The sequence below is a fragment of the Mytilus edulis genome, chromosome 1, assembly GCF_963676685.1.
Source record: "Mytilus edulis chromosome 1, xbMytEdul2.2, whole genome shotgun sequence".
Classification (NCBI taxonomy): domain Eukaryota; kingdom Metazoa; phylum Mollusca; class Bivalvia; order Mytilida; family Mytilidae; genus Mytilus; species Mytilus edulis.
In genome coordinates this window covers 39,083,516-39,106,482 of record NC_092344.1, presented here as the reverse complement: position 1 = coordinate 39,106,482, position 22,967 = coordinate 39,083,516, and the positions used below count along the sequence as shown (strand labels likewise).

The window sequence follows — 22,967 nt, the reverse complement described above, 5'->3', positions numbered from 1 at the left end:
AATTTCACGATTTTCCGATTTTTTACTTCAAATGGACCCCAAACCAGAAGTAGTCGTTTCCTATGATTATTTCAATAATAATAACGATATCCATATGAGCTGCTCTTACAAAGTATATGGACAGACAGACTGACAGGGTGATACCCATAGAGTAGTCTACCACAAAGTTTGTTTGTTGTATAATGAGAGGCAAGATTAGTATAGCCATGAATTAAACACATCTAACCAAAGGAGCTCCAAACAAAGCAATGATAGAAGATACAAAATATAAAGTGACCTCCTGCAACATACATGTTAATCTAAGAGATTTATGACTATGTAAATCATTGATTATCAAATAGTAAGTAAAAATGTATTAACCTATAGCTACACCGTGTATCATCAGTACACCGGATATAGGTACTAACCAAGCGGGCATGATCGATTTTGACCTTACACGGTAACGACAATCTTTGTTTTGCTTTATCAATATTCAATGTACATTTCTCAACATTTGAAATTCCTGCTCCCAAATAATTTTCGCATCGATTTTTTCCTACTTATAAAACAAATTTAATATTCTAATAAGAGCAATTAACTTGTACATGCGGAAATAGCTGTGAATTTCAACACCAACTTTCAATTTCGATACAGTTGTTGAGACATTTACATGTTTTATCTGAAAGAAACCTAATACAGGGCAAAAGTTGTTGTCACCATTCTTAAACCTACCTGTGATTACTCTTTCCTTGAAACTTTTTGGGTACTAAACAAGTATAAAAATAATGTTTTTGTGTACGGTGTACAACAACTTAACTATGCACCGTGCATCATGATTTATGTGGTCAGCTAAACACCGTACACAACACCTTTTTAGGGATAAAATATCGAAAAATAGCATATGTATGAAAGATTTCAATGCCAATTATTGAAACAGCTAGACTTATTACACGCACACATTGACCTTCTATCAGAAAAAGAGTTGCAATGAATATAGAATTATATCGGATGAGACGATGGCCAACTGCTTTGACAAGTATTTGCACATGCTTTTACAATGTTTTAGTAATCCCTCTTGTTTTGGGAAAATAATGAGACATCTCTAATCATCAACCTACGACCAAATCATTTCTTAAAACAGCAATTATGTTTAGATTGAAGTACATATTGATATTATGTGAACAAAACAAAGATTTTCGTTACCGTGTAAGATCAAAATCGCTCACGCCCGCTTCGTTAGTACCTATATCCGCTGTACGATGATACACGGTGAGCTATCCAAGTGCAAATCCTTCATGTTCCAGTATTTTACAAGTATTTCAGCCAGTGTATACAGTGTGATTTAGTCTACTGTACATAGTTCCAAAATACATCTGCCATACACAAAATATTCAGTCCTAGGTTCAGTTTAGACCCTTTTCACTTCAATAATTTTGCAACTGATCAGACTAAAACTTTAAAACCCACTTATACATGGTGACATTAATAATAACCTTTTTGAGTGAAAATATGCTATATACTTGTGTTATGTTATCAGTCATAATTAGCTTTCTACAAGGTGATTTACCACAGCTAAATTAATTATATAACATTTATATTTTGTTGATAGTTACAAGGTAATCAACGGATGTCGGATCACACATGATGCTTTATAAACAAGCACTGATGCACATTAATTAAAATGTGAAGTACATGTACCAAACTGTGTACATAAGACAATCTAATTATTGTTACATCCAATGCATTTGAAACTTTTTAATTTAGCTATGAAAATATCAAAGTTTAGTTATATTATAGGTTTCAGATTCTCAGAAAGCAGGTAAAACCTAATGGTCTCATTTTACACTTACAGATAATCAAATCCCGAATCGGAACAAAAGAAAAAGGGACTTATGAATTCTTGCAATGGTTTAAATTATAAGAATATCTCTAGGTGTCCCATTTTATATATAAGGTTTCAAAAATCTGTGTATAAAATTGAAACAATTATGGAAAAGATAATCTATACTTAATTCAAAATTTTTCTAAACTACCCGGTATTAAAAAAAAATCATAATGTCTTAATTGTTGCACTGATCTATGGCAATAAAATATGACTAGAATATGTGTCAAAAGGACACCACGTCCTATTCACAATAAAAAATCTGAATCAAAACTCTCACTTTGATTATCTACATGTACGTTCACTTCATATCTACAGTAGTAATAGTACATGTAAACTCAGTTCCATGTTGATTTGATCACAACTTCACCATAAACTGCATGTACATGTAACTTTTATAAACCCAAATGTAAACCAGGTAACCAACGGAGATATGGACAGACTATGCAGTTAAGAAAACATTTTGTTCTTCTATTCTTGTAGGTCGGGCATCAAACCAGTAGGATGAAAACACTTTGAATAATAACACTAGATGAAAGGGATGATATACGGAAATTAGGACATAAAATGGAGTCTGTACTGACCTTGATCTCCCAGTGTAGAACTGCTGCCAATTTTGTTTAAGTATGCCCAGTAATTTGCTCATTCCATAATTCCACATTAAAACCCATCAAATAATTATCCAATCACCATTAACATAAGTCCTATAATGATACTAATTACACCAGATCTCCCAAGTATAACATAATTAACTCTTACAGTTTACTAACAACACACTGTATGTCAATTTCAATAGGTACTCCTTAGAGTCTGAAGGATTACGTCTATTTCTTATGAAACCTATTTGACTCTGACATAGGTCTGAGTGGAATATCTCTGGAGAACAGATACTACTTAAACTTCTGTGATCAATAAATACTCATCTGATATAAACAACACTGTTAATTTCCTTTCCACAGATTTATTTTGGCCATTGTTCAGCCAAGATTGTTGATGGCAAGACTAATTTTTTTTACATAGCTCTCAACAACAAGTTATCTTGTTTCAAATTCTTTTCCCTAGACAAAATGTGTATTCTTGCTAATGCAACTTTAGTATTCATTTCCGGGGTTTCAAAAAGCTTTACTATTTTATGTAATAGAACAGAACTACACTGACAAAAAAGATTTATTTTTGTAATTGCTCAATCTATTATCTTTGAATAGAGTCGAGTGTTTTCACCGAGAAACTATTGTGAACATGTCATTTAAATATAGCAGCACATTTATTCTGCATATTCTACATTTCATGTCCAATTGTCATTAGGCAGTTCTTGTTCTGAACTTAATGCTTTTCCAGAAATTATCAATACACAAAATAAAACAAAATTTATGAATTCAGGCAAAATATCAGAAAGATAGATCTATCACAATCCAATCCTTTTCTTCTTTCACATATTTCATATACAATGTTTCCATTATTTTCTAAAATAATCCCAGCTCATAATGTATTTTTAACTATAAATGACATGTGTATGTTGTCAAAATACATATGGATCCATGGACTAAATATGCACTTCGAATTACTTTTTAAATTAACAATTGGTCATGTATTTGCATGTTATATCAAATGAACTTTGCCATTAAATTCTACAGCTGTCCAGACATAGAAATTTCAGAAAGTTTATAAGTCTCAAGGGAAACCAATTCTGCAATACTCATAAAACAAGTTAATAAGCCATCTTTACATAAAAAAGAAGATGTGGTGTTTATATTCATTCTAGAGATCTGGGATAGCTCTCTCACTTCTTTAACATGCTTTTATGTGCTGCTCTAATAAGTTCATGCTAAAATATTATATTAAAAAAAAATCTTTACAATCTACTTCCCTCCTCTCCACCCTTGGTAAATTACATGTAAGAGAAAATTTCAGATCCACGAGGTAATAATTTTTGTTGGTTGCAGTTGTAACTGGCTGCATCCAATCAAAAAGCACCTATAACATGATCATTTGAAAATATAGGTAAACAGATCTGATGCCATGTGCTGATTGTGCAACAAGTCTTTACCCCCAAAAATATACCATATTAAGTGACAATTTTAAAAACCTTCTTTGTCAACTTATAGCAGTGCCTGTGTGTGTTTCTTGCACAAATGATGGAAAACCAACATATATATTTTTGTTTGCTGCTTTTAATACCAAGTTTGAAATTTCTTAGACCCTACCATGTTTTCACATAGAAGAGGTTTCAATTGCTACATTGGTCGAGAATAATTTCCTGAAAGATGGTGCAATGTTTTTTTTCACAAATGTTGGTTTAATCTGCTAAGGGTGAAAAGGAGGGGAGTGGATCATAGCCCTTGGCTAGTGAAGATGTCAATCTAGTTGCATCAATGTTTGAAAACAAGAATGTGTCCATAGTACATCGATGCCCCACTAACACTATCATTTTCTATGTTCAGTGGACCGTGAAAAAAATCTATTCAGCCTGTGACCACTAGCCAGGAGCTGCTGGAAATGTTCTTCAAATGAGTAAGGCTTTATCAATATCCATATGAGCTGCTCTTACAAAGTATATGGACAGACAGACTGACAGGGTGATACCCATAGAGTAGAGAAGTAGCGAGTTCCTTTATATCTATATCTCTGAAAATAAATGGGGAATGTGTACATGGAAACATATGATGTCACCACATGCATATAACACTTCAAAGGGACATAATAAGGAATTGTAAAAGTGACCATACCTAAACTTGTACTTGATCTGTGTTTTGTGGTAATAAGCCTCGTATACAAGTTTTTACAACCACTGGTTAAGGCAAACTTTATAAGTTAGAGAACACAAAGTTCAGCAATTTTATCATTTGTAAAGGGACAGAACTCCTACTACGATGAGGATATCAAGTTCAGCAATTTTATCATTTGTAAAGGGACAGAACTCCTACTACGATGAGGACATCAAGTTCAGCAATTTTATCATTTGTAAAGGGACAGAACTGCTACGATGAGGGCATCAAAATTGCTTGATTACAGCTAAATTCTGTCTTATACAGCTTGGATCTTATCCCAGTTATAATGAAGAATGTGTGATCAATACACAAACCTCAAGCCAAATGCATTTAACTACACATCTCAAGTTTTATATTGCAAAATTTAATGAAAAAGTTGTTTGTTGGGAACATGATTAAAGAATGTTTGCCTCAATCTAAAAAGATGAGAGAAAAAACCCTCAAAATAATTACATTTACTAAATAACAGTTCATTCAAACTAAATAAGAAGTTATTTGGAAGCAGGAAGACATTATTTCTGATATATTGCTGATCCTTGCTCCTTTATGATGATTGAAAGTTATAAAACTGATCAGGGCTTTTACAAATAATCACACCGAGTTTGCTCGAAATAGATCATTACATCCAGTAAGATACTGATCATCAAACATCAGCACCTGATACTTATATATTGAGTATGATCATATAATTTTTTTTTAATTTTCACTGCAGACAGAAACTAACAAGTGGATATAGTGTTCATGGTAGTATGGTACATACCAAATGATAAAACCAAATGGCATATATAAAAGCTTTGATCTTAATTTACCAAATGTCCATGATAATTTATAGACATAAAAAACAAGAATGTGTCCATAGTACACAGATGCCCCACTCACAATATCATTATCTGTGTTTAGTGGACCATGAAATTGGGGAAAAAACTCTAATTTGGCATTAAAATAAGAAAGATCATATAATAGGGAACATGTACACTAAGTTTCAAGTTGATTGGACTTTCACTTCATCAAAAACTACCGTGACCAAAAACTTTAACCTGAAATTTGCACTATCATTTTCTATGTTCAGTGAATCGTGAAATTATGGGTCAAAACTCTAATTTGGCATTTAAATTAGAAAGATCATATCATAGGGCACATGTGTACTCAGTTTCAAGTTGATTGGACTTCAACTTTATCAAAAACTACCTTGACCAAAAACTTTAACCTGGAGCGGGACAGATGGACGAACTGACGGACGCACAGAAAAACTACTTTGACCAAAAACTTTAACCTGACGCAGAACAGATGGACAAACGGACGGACAGAAAAACGAACAAACAGACCAGAAAACATAATGCCCCTCTACTATTGTAGGTGGGGCATAAAAATGACTTGCCAACAAAGATGTTACATTTAAGTGAACCTGCTGAGTATGATATACATTGTACAGCTCAATATGAACCTGCTGAGTATGATATACATTGTACAGCTCAATATGAATCTGCTGAGTATGATATACATTGTACAGCTCAATATGAACCTGCTGAGTATGATATACATTGTACAGCTCAATATGAACCTGCTGAGTATGATATACATTGTACAGCTCAATATGAACCTGCTGAGTATGATATACATTGTACAGCTCAATATGAACCTGGTGAGTATGATATACATTGTACAGCTCAATATGAACCTGCTGAGTATGATATACATTGTACAGCTCAATATGAACCTGGTGAGTATGATATACATTGTACAGCTCAATATTGCACCAGTGTATGCTTAAAATTAAGTTTTTATTGCACATGCAAATTTTGCCCCCAAATAAATCGGTAATTCTCATGTATAAATAAATATATATGTTTTTACACTTAGTTCAAAGATCACATCAGGTAAAACAATTTAAAAAGTCATGCTGGTTACAAAAACACATTTAGTTTTTATCATTTTAACTACAACAGTTTTGATGGTACTCAGAATAAAAAAAGTGTATGATTCTTGATTGCATTATATATAGCTAGCTTCAGTAATTCCAGAAAATCAAATTTGCTCAAAACTTAGTCATTCTCTCACATTTAGTACAGAAATTGCAAATTTATTGGAAACTGACTTACAGTTAACTTCTACATTTTAGGCCAACATATACTTTTTACTGGTGCAACAAAACACTGACATTTTTAGAAACTGGAATTTCTTCCTACATTTTTTCCTAGTTAGTTTATTCTTCATAAAAATAAAATTCTAAACACTTCCGATACCCTATGGAAAATGCATTGCAAGTAATTGCACTTGTGTTTTGTAATTGAGGTTCATAATACTAAACTTATCATTACAAGTAACATAATATTACTGTATTATCTATGTCTGATTAATTCTCTCTCTCCCCCCTCTTTCTCTATCCACATATAAATTATAACATTTAATTTGGTTCCCTAAACTACACAAAAGGGCATCTATATATATTTATACTATAACTTATGCCTTTTACTAGTGATAAAAATGCTACAAAATCAATGTCCAATATAAAACCCTATGCAAACAAATGTAATGTTTATAAGTCAATAAAACAGAATTTATTTTTTTGATCTTTAATTTTCTTACCTCATTTTAATCTACCTGTTCTTTTCATCACAGACAATCAAATTTGTTTGGAACTTCCGATTGTGATTTTCCGAGTTAAGAAGACAAGTCTTCCAGAAAAGATGTATATTTCCTCGTTCAATAACATTGTTTCGCTGACTATTGATCTTACACCCAAAGCAACTTGTGCGCTAATTAACTAAATCTAATCAGATACCATCATCAATAATCAAAAACTTCAAAGACACAGATTATATACATATACATGAAATTCAAAAGGACGGAAATATACTAATATACAATAATTTCTGTGATGAGGCCGACTGTCATACTGAATATTGCCTTTTAGACTGTTATCAGTTTTGTTGGTACAGACCATCTAGATAGAACAACAGACATTATTTGATACATATTTGACTGTTAGCCACATTGATTTCCTTTAAAGTTCTGCAATATATGCTATAAATTGATTGATCTTATATAGAAGTTTGTTGAAAGATTTCCCAAAGGTGAATATGAAATTTTTATATTTTTTTAGCATCATATGGAAACTATTTAGACGGAGCACTCCAACAATGCTGCCTTTTAGCAGATATTCATACAAAAGTTGAGGAATATATAGGCAGTCATAGGCGTAACAAAGAATATCGCAAAACTTTCTATGGCAGGGCTATAACAAGAATGTGTCCCAAGTACACGGAAGCCCCATCCCCACTATCATTTTCTATGATCAGTGGACTGTGAAAATGGGATAAATTCTCTAATTTGGCATTAAAATTAGAAAGATCATATCATAGGGAACATGTATACTAATTTTCAAGTTGATTGGACTTAACTTCTTTAAAAATTACCTCAACCAAAAACTTTAACCTGAAGCGGGACGAACGGACAAACGAACGAACAGACGGACAGACCAGAAAACATAATGCCCATAAATGGGAGCATAAAAATCATTTTTAATCCATTTAAAAGTAAATCTACATACATCATGCATCTCGTCATAAACTTTAAAAGATTCAAATTGCAAACTTGTAGACTACAAATGTAACTGTTGTACTGAATTTCAGAAAATAAACTGTATTTAAGGTTGTTACTGGAATTCTTCCAGAACTAATCATGGAAGTAATATCGAGTAGTAATTATTCCATAAACCAATCAAGTAGATTATCACTTGTGTACATTTGTAAGAGTCCCATTTTAACCAGTAATTGGGCATAAAATCAATCTCCATCAGAACCACAACAAATCAATTGAAGAAAACATTCCAGTAAGCCATTAACCAGAAGTCAAATGTTCTATATCCATTAACCTTAAACAACAATACTTTCTTGGATCCAATGCCAGTGTGATTCTGACATGACATATTGTAATTTTGATCGAAAAAGGGGTAAAACAATTGTTATTAACTTAAATGTGAATCCAAATGATAAAATAATAGCCATTATCAGAGACATATCGATATCATCACCGGTGGCTGATACAGCACGCTTGCCAATGATTGTATTACACATACAATTTATCTGTATTTACTACTAAGTATATAATAAAAGCATATATACATTGTATATGTTATCAAAAGGAAAAGAAATATAACACAGTAAAACACTAGAAAAATCACTCTTCTATATACAACTTCAAAAAGTCCTGTAAAAGAGTGACATAGTTAGACTTTCAAATTGCATTGTCCTTCAGCTTCACCTTTTTTTAATTTATACAAATAAGGAGATGTGGTAGCTAAAGGGTTACCAGAGACAACTATTAAATCAAGTTCAAATGACATGGATATCATTTAAGCAATGAATGTCACAGTAATGCCTTCAACAATGAGAGAAATATATACCATTTCATCAGCTGATGGCTATGACATGAAAAAGGTGAAAGAATTCAAATGTGAAAACTTAACTAACAGTCAAATTTCTAACAATACAATTCATGAATACAAATATGAACATAATGACCAATGACCAATGAACTACATGTACACTGGCTCCAGATTTGGAACAGGCACATACAAAATGTGACAGTGTTCAATATTTTTGGAAGCACTGTGACCATGTATGGTGTTAATCATGTTTACTGATCTTATCTGTACCTATAGTTGGGCAATGGTGTGACGCTGCGGCTTATATACATTTGTTTTTCTTGCCTGTACATGTATGACTGTATGAATATTATCAAAATTGCATTTGAGGAGTAAAATAAATCCAAATAAAGATTTGGTTACTTCATTTCCAACTCAACATAACCTCTACCAGTCTACAATTCATTGAAATTCAACTACGGAAGTGTTCTAGTGTTAGTTGATGTTACATGCATGTCTCACCTGGATCTGTGGCCAATTACAAAAGCCAAACTTTCTTAAATTTCAAGAAATATTTGTTGACATACAAATGTAGACCACAATACTTTATGTTTACTCTCAATGAAACTGAGTAATTCTAACGATTGTTGTTTGTTTTATGTTTAAAGGCAAATGTTTAATGCATGTTCAGGGTGGCCCTAATTAAACAACGAATATTTGAGTAAAGTGCTTAAATTGAGCCTGAGTCAGTCATTTATATTCTTCAAGTTTTAATACACCTCAAGATTTAGTCATGTGACTTCAGCTAAAATGATGTAGGTTAATAATATTTATCTATAGTATTGATTATTTTTAAATATGTTATGTCAAAAGTTAGGCTGACAATAACATTTATCTGTTCTTGTTATGATTATGTTATATAAATATTTATAGAACTTTACATTATACAAAGGGAGACAAACCAAGCAGAATCCAAATGGTCATTTCCATTTCTTGCTTTCAAAAAAGTCAATCAGAACATTTGATTGGTATAATTTCCTATTTTATATGTACATGTATCATGTCAACAAAACTTCCTTTATGCAATCTTTATATCTTTATATATATTTTCTGTGCAATCTACTTTTCGTTTTTCCCCCTCAATCAGACTGATAAATCACTGATAATTTGAAAATAAAATGATTCTAGTCTAGAGAAGCCAGTATACCAATTGATTTAAAACAAAAGAATGGATGCTTCACAATCACCCATTAACCAAGATTTCATCATAAACACATGTATAAAGGTACAATTTACAACAGCAGAATTATGATACATACACTTCACTATTCAAAATACATATCGTACAAAGATCTAGAACAGCCAAAGGGAAATAACTCAAAAAATATGTGACTAAAACCAAAAGCAGTAATGTTTCCTATGACATGTGTTGGATTGCCAAAAACATCAAGTGAATATAGTGAATGAATGGGAAACAATTACAGACTGAATTAGGAACAAAACTGCAGTTTCTGTGTCCTTATTTGAGAATTTCATCAAATCTCAATATTTATTTCCTATCAGGTATATCCATTTATTATAAATGCATATTTTTTTTACAGAAAATAGTACCTAACATATTTTATTCCAATCATTGTAAACAAAATTCATTAAGAATTGCAAATAGAAAGCAAATAAATTTCTTGTATGTCATTTGTTGTGTTATTTTTGAGGAGTGTGAATGTTGGTAGTTGTTAATGTTAACCTTGTGTTCCATTAATTTATATATACATGTACTGGCAATATTTTTTTCTATTCTTGTTATCCTTTCTGAAAGTGTCAATGATGCATAATTATCATTCCTTAAGTTTTACATTATAGCTTATAAAATGTATTGTCAGGTTAACAACATTCTTTGAGGAGCAAAACTGATTATCACTAAAAGATAAAATAAAAGTTCTTCCTGTCTGTAAGGTCTGAATCAGTCTGCACCTTTGACCACTAGTCTGATGCCCCAGACTAATCAAATTTTATTTAGAAGTAAACTTTTGCAGAACTTTGTTCAGACTAGTAGTCATGGTAGCTGGAACAGATTTTGGTGCAGACTGCAAGTTAATAATTTCACTTGTTAGGGGAAAACAAGTTGGCAACATTCACTTTTCCTTGGCAAAATTACAATTATTTTTTCTTTATTTTAAGCAGCTGCTACCTTTATGCTTGACCTGAAAGTCAATAGGATTATTTCTTTCATCTAAACAAAATTCATTGTAAACAAAACAAGAAACTTAAGTATCCATTCCAAAACCAGCTTTTCATTTTTATTTTATTTTAGTAACACTACTAATTATAACACTACAGTAACCCAAACTTATACCTGTTGACCAAAAAAAAATTAAAAGACTTAAACACATTTTCTATATTTTCCATCTGTACAAGTTTAATTCCAATCAAGCAAGGGAATCAAATCAACTTCCAAAAATAATTTTCATCCCCTATTTATAAGTGACGTTGACCTAATGATCCCAAATCAATAGGCTTCTTTCTCTTCACCATTTCTTCTGCATATCAGTTTCAATCCATTTACTGAAGGGATACTCATGTTATCTGGGGAGCGTTTCCCAAACACTGCCTGATATAAAATCTTACGGTCAGACAGAAATTCATAGTAACATTTTTTTAGTTGAATATAATGAAGAAAAGGACAAAGCTTCTTTTTCGGTCCAACAACCCTAAAACAATTTGGCACAGACTGTTATCAGATACCCATTTATTTCTGTCACAGGGACTGACAAAAAAATTACTACAATGTATACACATGAACATGTAGGATCTTAAATGTTTTTCACAAAATATAACAAGAATGTGTCCCAAGTACATGGATAACCCATGGGTACTATCATTTTTTATGTTCAGTTGACCGTGAAAATGGGATAAAATCTCTATTTTGGCATTAAAATTAGAAAGATCCTATCATAGGGAACATGTTGAAAAAGTTTCAAATTGATTGGACTTCAACTTCATCAAAAACTACCTCGACCAAAAACTTGTACATGAAGCAGGACAGACGGACAACCAGAAAACATAATGCCCATAAAGGGACTTAAAATAAGACAAGATAATGCAAGCTTGATAGTGTTTACAAGGTTACATAATGCTATATATATATGACATTCACAACTAGTAATCCTTTCACCCTAAGTCAGGTTTTATAAGAAGAGATATAAGTCGTTTGTACTGAATGTTATCATACAATGACACTGTGGTACTGTGGTACACCAAAATCTGTGTTTGGAGAAGAACTTTAAATACTATACCTGTCATGCATGTACATGAATTTCAAAGTGAACCCAAGGATCATCTGATAAGTAATGTAGGCTGAACTGCAATGTATACCAATTTTCTTTCAGGGGAGTTACATTGTATGAAATGTACTTTCATGTGCATGTATCATAGTGGAAGATGTAAATAAATTTAATATTTCTATTTTGGACTCTTTTCCTCCTCTCTTGATACAGATATCTATCCTCTTTTGGATGATTATGCTGCAGTAAACTTTCTTTAGATTTATAATTTCTTATATCATGTATATATTTGTTTATTTCAGGTGTAAAGATGTTTCAAAGAGCATTTTGTGTGAGAACACTTTATTTAAGTTGCCAAAAAATTATGAACAAAATTTCTGAAGATCATATGCTAGACAGACGGGTACACCTTAGAATCATTTTATACACAAGATATATTATAGAGATCCTATCACTTATCATACCTGAGGCTGAGAAGAAGATAAATCCACAAAATCTTAACATTGACAAATGAACCATGAAAATGAAGTCAAGGTCAAAGAAACCTGCGAGACAAACATATACACCTTATAATCAATTATTCATTCTAAACACCATTTACATGTAGTTTGCTTGTAGTATCTACACATGATCTATAATAAAGAAATTATAAAAACTTTTCATTGACCAATGAATGATCATCATGAAGATGAGGTCAAGGTCATATGATTATGAACCCTGCCAGGCAGACATGTGTACATGTATATACATGTTCATCTAATTATCATTCCATACACGAAATATAATTGACCAATTGCTTAAAATATCTTCAGAAATAAACCAAACCACAAAAGCTAAACAGTGTCCAATGAACCATGAAAATGAGGTCAAGGTCAGATGAAACATGCAGACAGATATATACAGCTTACAATTATTCCATACATCAAATATAGACACTTTATTGACAAAAAGATCAGACAACAAAAGCTAGATGTGAACCAAGAAATTAAGTTCAAGCCAAGGTCAGATAAAACCACAGTCAAACAAACATGTTCACCTTTCCTTCAAACACTTAACATACATGTAGCAGAGTTCTCAAAAAGAAGTGGTCCTAGGATTTTTCACCACCACAATTATAAAAGGACTGACACAATTTTAGTATTTTGCAAAAGAAATAAAAGTGAGGACCACCAGGGGAAAAAAGATTTCAAGAACTAGATGACCTACTTCTTATACATGTTATATCTGAGACACGGACTTAACCATGGCCATGTTACTTTAACTTTAATCATAAGGTAAAGGTAATGTTAATCCTATCTGTAAGAAATGTACAAATTTTCAATGTGGACATTGCAATCCATATACCAAATATAATGTTATTACTCATTGTGAGTATTTCACTTGACTAAAAGACTAATTTTCTTTCATGAAGTCACTGAACCATTAGAATGAGATCAAGGAAAATGGCCATCTGAACAATTGTAAATTCATAAATTATGGTATCTGTATACAAAGTATACATTTGCTTGCACCTGTCCTGAGTCAGGAACCTGATGTTCAGTAGTTGTTGCACTTTTGTTTGTTGATATGGTACTATATAGGGCCTAAGGCCGATTCATAAGTGTTTCTTGCTTTTTATATAGATTGGACAGTTGGTTTTCCCGTTTAACACATTTTTGGGCCCTTTCTAGCTTGCTGTTCCGTGTGAGCCATGGATTTGTGTTGACACCGTACTTTGACCTATATTAGTTTACTTTTACAAATTGTGACTTGGATGAAGAGTTGTCTCATTGGCACTCATACCACATCTTCCTACATATCTATGAAGCATCCAGATCTTTTACCTTCTGAAAATATAAAGCTTTGTAAATATACTTTATACATGTAATACTGTATAAAAGAGTGTCACCACTGCTTAATTGTTTATTTAATTCCTTTTTTCGTTGGAGGGGAGACAAAAACTAGAGGTTTTCAAGAGCCTGTGTCGCTCACCTCGGTCTATGTGCATATTAAACAAAGGACACAGATGGATTCATGACTAAATTGTGTTTTGGTGATGGTGATGTGTTCGTAGGTACTGGCCAATATCTACAAACACGCAGAAATATCTACAGTGATGCCATATTACTTTACTGAACACTCTTGCTGTTAACAATAAATCTATCTATAATGCACTTTGCCCAGTAGTTACAGAGAAAAACATTTTGTAAAAATTACCAAAATTTACAAAATTTATGAAAATTGACTATAAAAGGCCACAACTCCTTAAGGGGTCAATTGACCATTTTGCTCATCATGATTTATTTGTAGGTATTACATTGCTGAACATTATTGCTGTCTACAGTTTATCTCTATCTATACACATGGAAAAAAGTATTGCAACACCTTGATTTTTTAAAATTTGAAAAATCAGCCTCTTTTTTTGGATGAAATATAATAAAATATTTGTATAATATTATTGAAACATAGTTTATGATAACATTGGCATTGAAACGAACAAAAAATGTTTGAAAAAAAAATGATTTATATAACCACAATTTTAATAACAAAATGAAGTGTTTTTTGTACGAAAAAATGCATTTTACAACTTTTACTGTAGTCAAACTTTACAATGTCAGCAATTTCAAAATTAATCTTCAGATGACTGTTCACATCATGGTTGATCGTTATACGCCAAAGAATTAGTACTTTGTGCGCAGCCTCCATTCAAACGGATAACCGCATCTAAACGTCTTCTGATTCCTGCCAAAAATCGACTAATTTGTTGCTAAGGTAGCAGCAACCATTTCTGATGAAGGGATTTGTTTATTTCATGATGTGTTTGAACGGGGGTGTCCTTTCGCGCACGTTCCGCCCAATAGTGTCCCATATATGCTCGATATGGTTCAAATCCGGGCTACGATCCGTCCAAGGAAGATGAACCGAATTCCATTGGAACAATGGATCTTCCTCCACGATGCTAATTTTCAACTTTAGCGAGCTCTGCACTACATTGGATACGGAAAACTGTGTGTCTGTTCGTAAGCAAAGGTCTCCGAAATGGTCTTATCGCACGATAACCAGTAGCGATGAGTCGATCTCGACCAGTTCTTGTTAAAAGGCTCCTGTATGCCCACCGCTCTCTTTTTAGGATTGTATTGTATGCAATGGGTTTCCTTCTGACCAACCTTCATTATGCTTGATTTTCCCTAGCAAATGGTATAGGGGGTCTTCTTTATCTCGGAAAGTCTTTAACATCATTTAGTGCCTTATTTTTCTCAAAAGGACATATAGTGGAATGATGATGACCCAAAATAAGTGCAGTTGTTTCAGCGACATCCCTACTTCTCTCATGCTGATAATTTGCCATCTTGCTGCAGTTTAGAGTTGTCGAGGACCTGTTACAAGGTGTCAATCACATAACTTTAAAAACTTGGTTATTTAAAGTGTTGAAAACAATGAGGATGAAAACATCTGTTTTGCTGTTTACGGGTACAGTAGCTGCATGTGCAGATAAAAACTTATCGAGTCGATATTTATTGATTAAACTCAGGTGATACTTAAATAATGTTTAATTAGTTCTATTTTACCAAATTATATCACAAAAAAATAAAAAGTGTTTTTTTAATTTCAATTTCAATTTGGTGTTGCAATACTTTTTTCCATGTGTATATAATAATATTCAAGATAATAACCAAAAACAGCAAAATTTCCTTAAAATTACCAATTCAGGGGCAGCAACCCAACAACAGGTTGTCCTATTCATCTGAAAATTTCAGGGAAGATAGATCTTGACTTGATAAACAATTATACACCAGTCAGATTTGCTCTAAATGCTTTGGTTTTAGAGTTCTAAGCCAAAATCTACATTTTACCCCCATGTTCTATTTTTTGCCATGGTGGCCATCTTGATTGGCTGGCCTGGTCAACGGACACAGTTGATGATGATTGTGGCCAAATTTGGTTAAATTTGGCCTACTGTAGAAAGGGGTGTATAGTGCGCGGTTTTTTACCTTGGGAATGAAATTGATGGAAGGGGTGCGGACTATATATATGCAGTACTATAGGATTTCGTGACATTTTTTTCCATGTAGGGATACGATGTTGAACGAGGTTTGGCCAAGTAAACAGAAACATCATGTGTTGTCAATGTTATAATGTATTCTTGACAACTCACTTGGCTAAAAACTAGTTGTCTGTGGCTTTGCTTAGATTTTTCTTGGTACTTAGTTATAGGAAACATTTCAAGGGTAGTTTTAAATATTTGTTTCTGAAAAGTTGACAAATTAGTACCATAACTTAAAGCATATCAGTTACATCACTGATGCTTTAAACCTTATCTCTATTTGATAATTTGTATCTCATGATCTGAGAATTTTTGACACTCAAACCTTTTTTAAATATGTGTGTTATGATTGCCATGTAAATGAGAAAACTCTCCATCGGAGACCAAATGACAAAATCAAAAACTATCTTGACCAAAAACTTTAACCTGAAGTGGGACAGACGAAGGAACAAACGGACGAACCGATACAAAGACCAGAAAACAATAATGCCCATAAATGGGGCATAAAAAATAAACATGACATTCTGTAATGCTTAAAATATACAAAGGTCTTCTTTGTCGGTGAATGTACATTACTTTATTTAACTAATGTAGTATTGACCCACTTTTTACATGATGTAAATCATTGGTTATTGATCACACTTGATCATGAAACTCACAAAAATGAAAAATTATTCAATATCAAATTCCTAATGTGTATTTAATTTTAATGCTATGTTTCACTCCAACTGTGCACACATTTTATTGTTAATTGTTTTATTTATCACACAATGATCTCATGTTTTCACATGTTGCTTTGTAAACACGTGGTTTGTCAAAACATTGACAATTCCATGGTTGAGTGACTGCTTCTGTATCCCAATAATACCAATTTCAGAAGCAGGGTTTCACAGAAAAAGACGATAATTACAACGCATTGTGTATAATCATTAATAGAGTCTTCGTTTCAATTTGATCAACATAAGTCATAACAAATGTTCATAATAAATTGCATGAATCACCAAGGAGGCCTTTGGCAGGTATCCATGGCGTGTACAGATGCTACGGCTATAAAAATAATGTAACTTATTTGGTAAAGCATGTATGTCTATGGTTAAATATAGGCAAAAGAGATAAACAATTTCCTCAAAGGAAGAAATTAGATAAACTCGATGTACTCACGATCTTTTCTTCTCGTCAGTTTTGAACCGAGACTTCGCTTTTGACCGCTTCTTTTTCGCTTGAAGCACTAAAGCTGCAATGAAAATATAAACCAGTAAGTCAAAAAGCCCATTGAATGTTTGTCAATTTAGTTTAAAGTGACAATAAACCTAAATATAGTACCTTTTCGGGGAATTTTTGAGCTCATCCTAGCTGTTTTCTGTCATTTGTTAATTCATTCTTCATGACGCATGCGTACGTTTGAATGACGAGTCTAAACTTCCGTTATCGTACATCATTACAAAGTGCGCGTTACTAATATACAGTAGCAAATATTGTCCAACCTAGACAGTCGTAAACGCACAGTGACAAATAATCAATCGTACGCTAGAAGTAAAGCAAAACTAAATAATCTATTGTATCTATTTTATTTGTATAAAAATGCTCACAGGCTCAGCTAGAAAGCTGTCTAAAAATGATCAAAAATTTGTCCAAGATTCGGGAGCTGAATTCTTGACACAAGTACTTGTGGCATTGGCTCCTCACATTTAATTATATTTTTTTATCTAAATTTTTACTTATTTTCGGTTATCGAATGATTAGGCTGAGACTTGTCAGCCACAGGTAAAAAAAAAAGGGGGGTGGGGTCTTTTTCCCTCAGTATTTGAAGAATCTTTGAAGGTATACCCAATGGCCATACGGTATATATGGTAACTTTTTAGGAATGTCAAATATATTAATAGGTTCCATTTTGTGGTTTAGGTACTTGGGGACAAGACCATTTTTTTGCCATCTTCTTTTTATCCAAAACCATTTAAATTTTCGCCGGTTTCGGCAGTCACAGGCTATTTTAAAATGTCATCAATTTCGTTTATTTTCGCGACGGTATTTTGTATTATGAGAACATACATATACTACATATAACTTGTATTGTCTATTAACATGATCAGTCAGGGTCCTACTTCGTCAAAATTATCTCGATCCATTACGCCAGTTCATTTTCACAATCGTAGAAATGGAAGCCATAATGATTTTAGGGATGACGCTGCCAATTTTGCTCTCGGAAACCGAGATCGGTTGTCAGATGGAATTTTCGAAAATTCATAAATATTTAAAAAAATTCTAATAAAATATTTCGTGGAAGGGCAGACTAGTTTTTTTTAGTGGTTGAAGACTATAAACCCTAGTTTTCCGACACACACAAAATTATAATTTTTCGAAGATATGCATTTTCATCATCCAACTTGAAAGACTGTCAAGTACTTTCAGTAAAAAAAATAGCTATTCGAACACACCTACTCTGTTTTTGTGATTCATTAGATAGGTATTTCACTTGACCCCAGGGCCGCAACTACATTGAGGCAAATGAGGCAAATGCCTCGTGTTAGAAATTTCAAAAAAAAAAAAAATGAAACAAGATTGTCTTCATATCAAACTGTTTTCACGGAAAGTGTCTTGCAAGAAACAAGTTCTCTTCACTTTCTGGTGTCGTCCCTGCATGTTTTTTCGTAATCCATGTTTCTATTTTTCTTTTAGTTTTCAAAATTGATGGTCTTTTGTTTGTACTTTTGTGTGTCCCGGTTTGTCTTTTGTTCATTTGATGCCTACTTTATGACTATAGTCTGAGTGTTGATTTTCATTTGTAAACGTTTGAAAAAAAACCAATGTATTGCCATATATGACCTTTTGCATTGAATAGTTAAACTTGCATTAAGTCGTGTTCAAACCCTGTAACAGAAAATAAGGGAATATGGAGTAAACGTGCACGGGACCTAATTGCACACAAAATCTATGCATATAGAACAAATACAAATGATCAATGGTCAAATTTTTTATTCCTGTTCTTCATCTTGATAGTTGCTGGAGGATCTTCAACAATAAAAGAATCATTATTACCGTTAAACAAGATCAAGATGGTCCCTAGTGTGGACTAGACTGGGACTTCTCTTGCACTGAGATTTACTGTGCGTATTGTTACATGCGTTTTTTTCTACATTGGCTAGAGGTATAGCGAGAGGGTTGAGATCTCAAAAACATGTTTAACCCCGCCGCAATTTTGCGCCTGTCCCTAGTCAGGAGCCTCTGATCTTTGTTAGTCTTGTAGGAATTTTTAATTTTAGCTTCTTGTGTATAATTCGAAGTTTAGTATGACGTCCATTATCACTGAACTAGTATACACACATGTTTAGGGGCCAGCTGAAGGACGCCTCCAGGTGCGGTAGTTTCTCGCTACATTGAAGACCTGTTGGTGGCCTTGAAGGCTTCGGTTGTTGTCTGCTCTATGGTAGGGTTGTTGGCGCTTTGACACATTCCCCATTTCCATTCTCAATTTTGTTAAGCAGTACTAGTACTTAAAGTATAATACTGCACTGTCACTATATTTAAATCTAGTCATAAAATAAACACCAAAGTCTTAACACAAGACAAGACAAGAACAGACAGACAGACAGAAAATCACCGAAGTCTTAACACAAGACAAGACAAGAACAGACAGACAGGTCCGGTATTAATGATTATGAGAATTACGATTTTTTTCTTTATCCTATACGTATCGGTCTGTTAATGTTGTTCCTAAAACCTAAAAGTCTTAAATTACAATCATGTTTTTGATTTGAGACCAGAATATTGTCGAAAAAAATAGCTAAAATGTTAATTGCGTTTCAATGTAAGAAAGAGTTCAGGAAACGCCCAGAATGCACGATTTTGCGTTATTTTTCTCAGAGCTTCTTGGGGCCTTAGGCGGCCCCCAGACCGCTCGGCAAAAATGTTTTGCCTCACTATTAAAAGAGGCTAGTTACGGCCCTGGACCCATATATTTCATCTTTTAGTACTGTGAATTTTTTATGTTATAAAGTCAACCTGTAGCTTTGATTTATAAAAATGATAGAATATGGAGCGAGACGATGTATGAATTATTCTTGCTTTGTACGATATCAAGACAAAATATTCAACTCAAACACGCCCTAGTAACATAAAAAAAAAGTGCACTCGATTGTCTCTTTTCGATACAATTATTACCCATTTTTTGAAATTTTTTCTTGAGTCACATAATGGAAGGGCAGACACGATTATTACTGAACTAGTAATGGATTGATATGTTTTCCGTCCGTGGTAATTTAAAAAAAATTCGGAGGTTATGCATTTTCTACATCCAACTTGAAAGATACCCATGTCGTCGACTTGATATCTAATTGTTCTGCTTAACTATGTACTAAATAAATTGAAAATTTATGCAAATGGTGTTTTTAAAATAAAACACTTCGTAATTGAGAAGAAAATTGTAATTTTGTTTGTTTCTATTAACTTTTAAAAATTTTGTCACTATAGTAAACATTACAGTAAGCATTTGTCGCCTTCTCTAACAAAGAGCTTCGATTCTTTGGTTCTATCTCAACCGGGTTTCCGACTGATGATCAAGTATAAATTCCAAGTTAACTATCCACGTCGGTCACAGATATATTATATCAGGAACATATTATAATATATGGTTCCCAAATTATATAGAGAGCCGCGAGTCTTGCGGGAAATGATAGCGAATATCAAATACTAGTACCTATTATTTTTAGTATATTTATGCACATTTAGTATATTTTAACTACACCCATTTTGACAGTGTTTTCACCTACGTTTTTTTTATGATCCAGACAAAACTTAAGTTTCCATATTGCATTTATTTGTAGTCTTATCCTTACTTACTATATATAGTTACATGCACATATTTGACCTTGAATCCATAATAAATAATAGTATAAAATGGGTTTGAACATTACCTGCGAACGATCCATTGGCGGATCCAGGGGGGAGGGGGGGGGGCATTTTTGGCCGCTCAATGCATTTGAATGAGGGCATATAGTTGGACCCCCCCCCCATTTTGTCCTGGGTTGGGAACCCGCCTTTTTAAAATGGCTGGATTCGCCCCTGCGATCGATGATTCAGAAACGAGGAGTACCCGAATTGCATCCACGCTTTATAATTAACATCATTAAAAATCGTATTTATATACAGACGTTTTGCTTTATATCTTCAAATATTTAGATCAATTTGACATTAGTCCATGCTTACCATGTAAGGTGACTTATAGGTCCATTGTGCCGTGCCGGGTGTATTAAAAGATTTATCGTATATTATATGGTCTTATATGTTTATATATAAAAAGGAAGATGTGGTGTGATTGCCAATGAGACAACAGTTTTCTGTCCACAAGAGACCAAAATGACACAGACATTAACAACTATAGGTCACCATACGGCCTTCAACAATGAGTAAGGCCCATACCGCATAGTCAGTTATAAAAGGCCCCGATATGACAATGCAAAACAATTCAAACAAGAAAACAAAAGGCCTTATTTAAATTAAAAAAATGAACGAAAAACAAATATGTAACACAAAAACAAAATATAATCTGTACATATTTACACACGTCACTATAATAAATAATTTACTCACTTTACTTACTTACTATAATGTCAAATCATAAAAATACAAATTAATTTCAAAGAAATCTTTTAAGAATTTCGCAGCTATTTTTGTTGAAAATGTGCAATTTGGGTACTCGTAGCAAATTGGGTACTGTGACTTTATAAAACAGAAAAACGCAAGAAAAAATAAATGAAATTAATACGGGAAACGCCGAAAAGTTATAGAGTTTGGAAACAATTAAACGGAGGGCAAGCAAATTGTCCTACCCCAAGTACCTATGCAACAGATGGCACACATTGATATATTGGACTCCTCATCACGCTCGTCTTACGACCTGAGGCTACGTTCATACTACGACCATTTCGAGTTCTAGTTATGCTCATTGTCATTGTTACATAAAATATATAAACGCTCTCCAGGTTTTGTTTGAAACATCAATTTTAATTGAACCATAGAAACACAAAGACCATGAACATGTATAGCAATGCTTCTACAGTCACTAACACACACAAATGATATTGTTATTAAGAGAGCGAAAAAGAAGAACAAGGAGAAATGTTAGACGGCGAGGGTCCTGTTGGGTTTGTCCTTGGTTATCAGCCGAAAGGAGACTCCAGTTTGCTCATTATGATCAGTTGATGAACGATTTAATAATCAAGGAACTTTCTTTATTTTTTTTGAAAATGCCACCAAAAATGTTCAATGAACTTTTTACAGAGTTCTCTCCCCACTACCTCTACCTCTACCCTACCACTATGTACACCAGTTCTTGTAAATTTTGGTGGCATAGCTGTAGTTTTTCCGAGAAATCTACGTATTAAAGAGAAATAGAAGGTACAATGTATGGGACAGTATTTATATGGGACACGAAGCGGTTCAATTAAAGCATTAACATGTCGAAAATGGATAAGATTTCAAAACTTTTATGGTAACACAAGAAAAGAAGTAAAGACCCCCCCCCCCCCCCCCCTGAAAAACACAACAAACGCAATTAAAAAAAATAGTAACTTCAACACCATCAGCATTTATACGACAAAGTGCTGTCAATGCTGATCTATGTGCACATGGGATGCAATATACTAGTACCGACAGCATCTTACATTATAAT

General features: G+C 33.2%; 1 protein-coding gene across 6 annotated transcripts in view; it reads right to left on the bottom strand.

Moving 5' to 3' along the window:
- LOC139482318 (SRSF protein kinase 1-like) overlaps positions 1-17,756 on the bottom strand; it is a 54,028-nt gene extending 36,272 nt beyond the window's left edge. For 2 of the 6 annotated variants that reach the window (XM_071266158.1, XM_071266175.1), the window contains exons 1-2: positions 17,624-17,756; positions 17,462-17,534 (exon numbers count right to left, since the gene is read on the bottom strand). In XM_071266158.1, the coding sequence (XP_071122259.1) occupies positions 17,462-17,534; positions 17,624-17,648 (98 nt within the window). In that variant the 5' untranslated portion in view covers positions 17,649-17,756. Of the gene's footprint in view, positions 1-2,445; positions 2,597-7,215; positions 7,349-17,461; positions 17,535-17,623 lie in introns of those variants that run through there. The other 4 variants (XM_071266202.1, XM_071266194.1, XM_071266184.1 and 1 more) reach the window with 4 other exon arrangements.
- Positions 17,757-22,967: the final 5,211 nt, after the last annotated feature.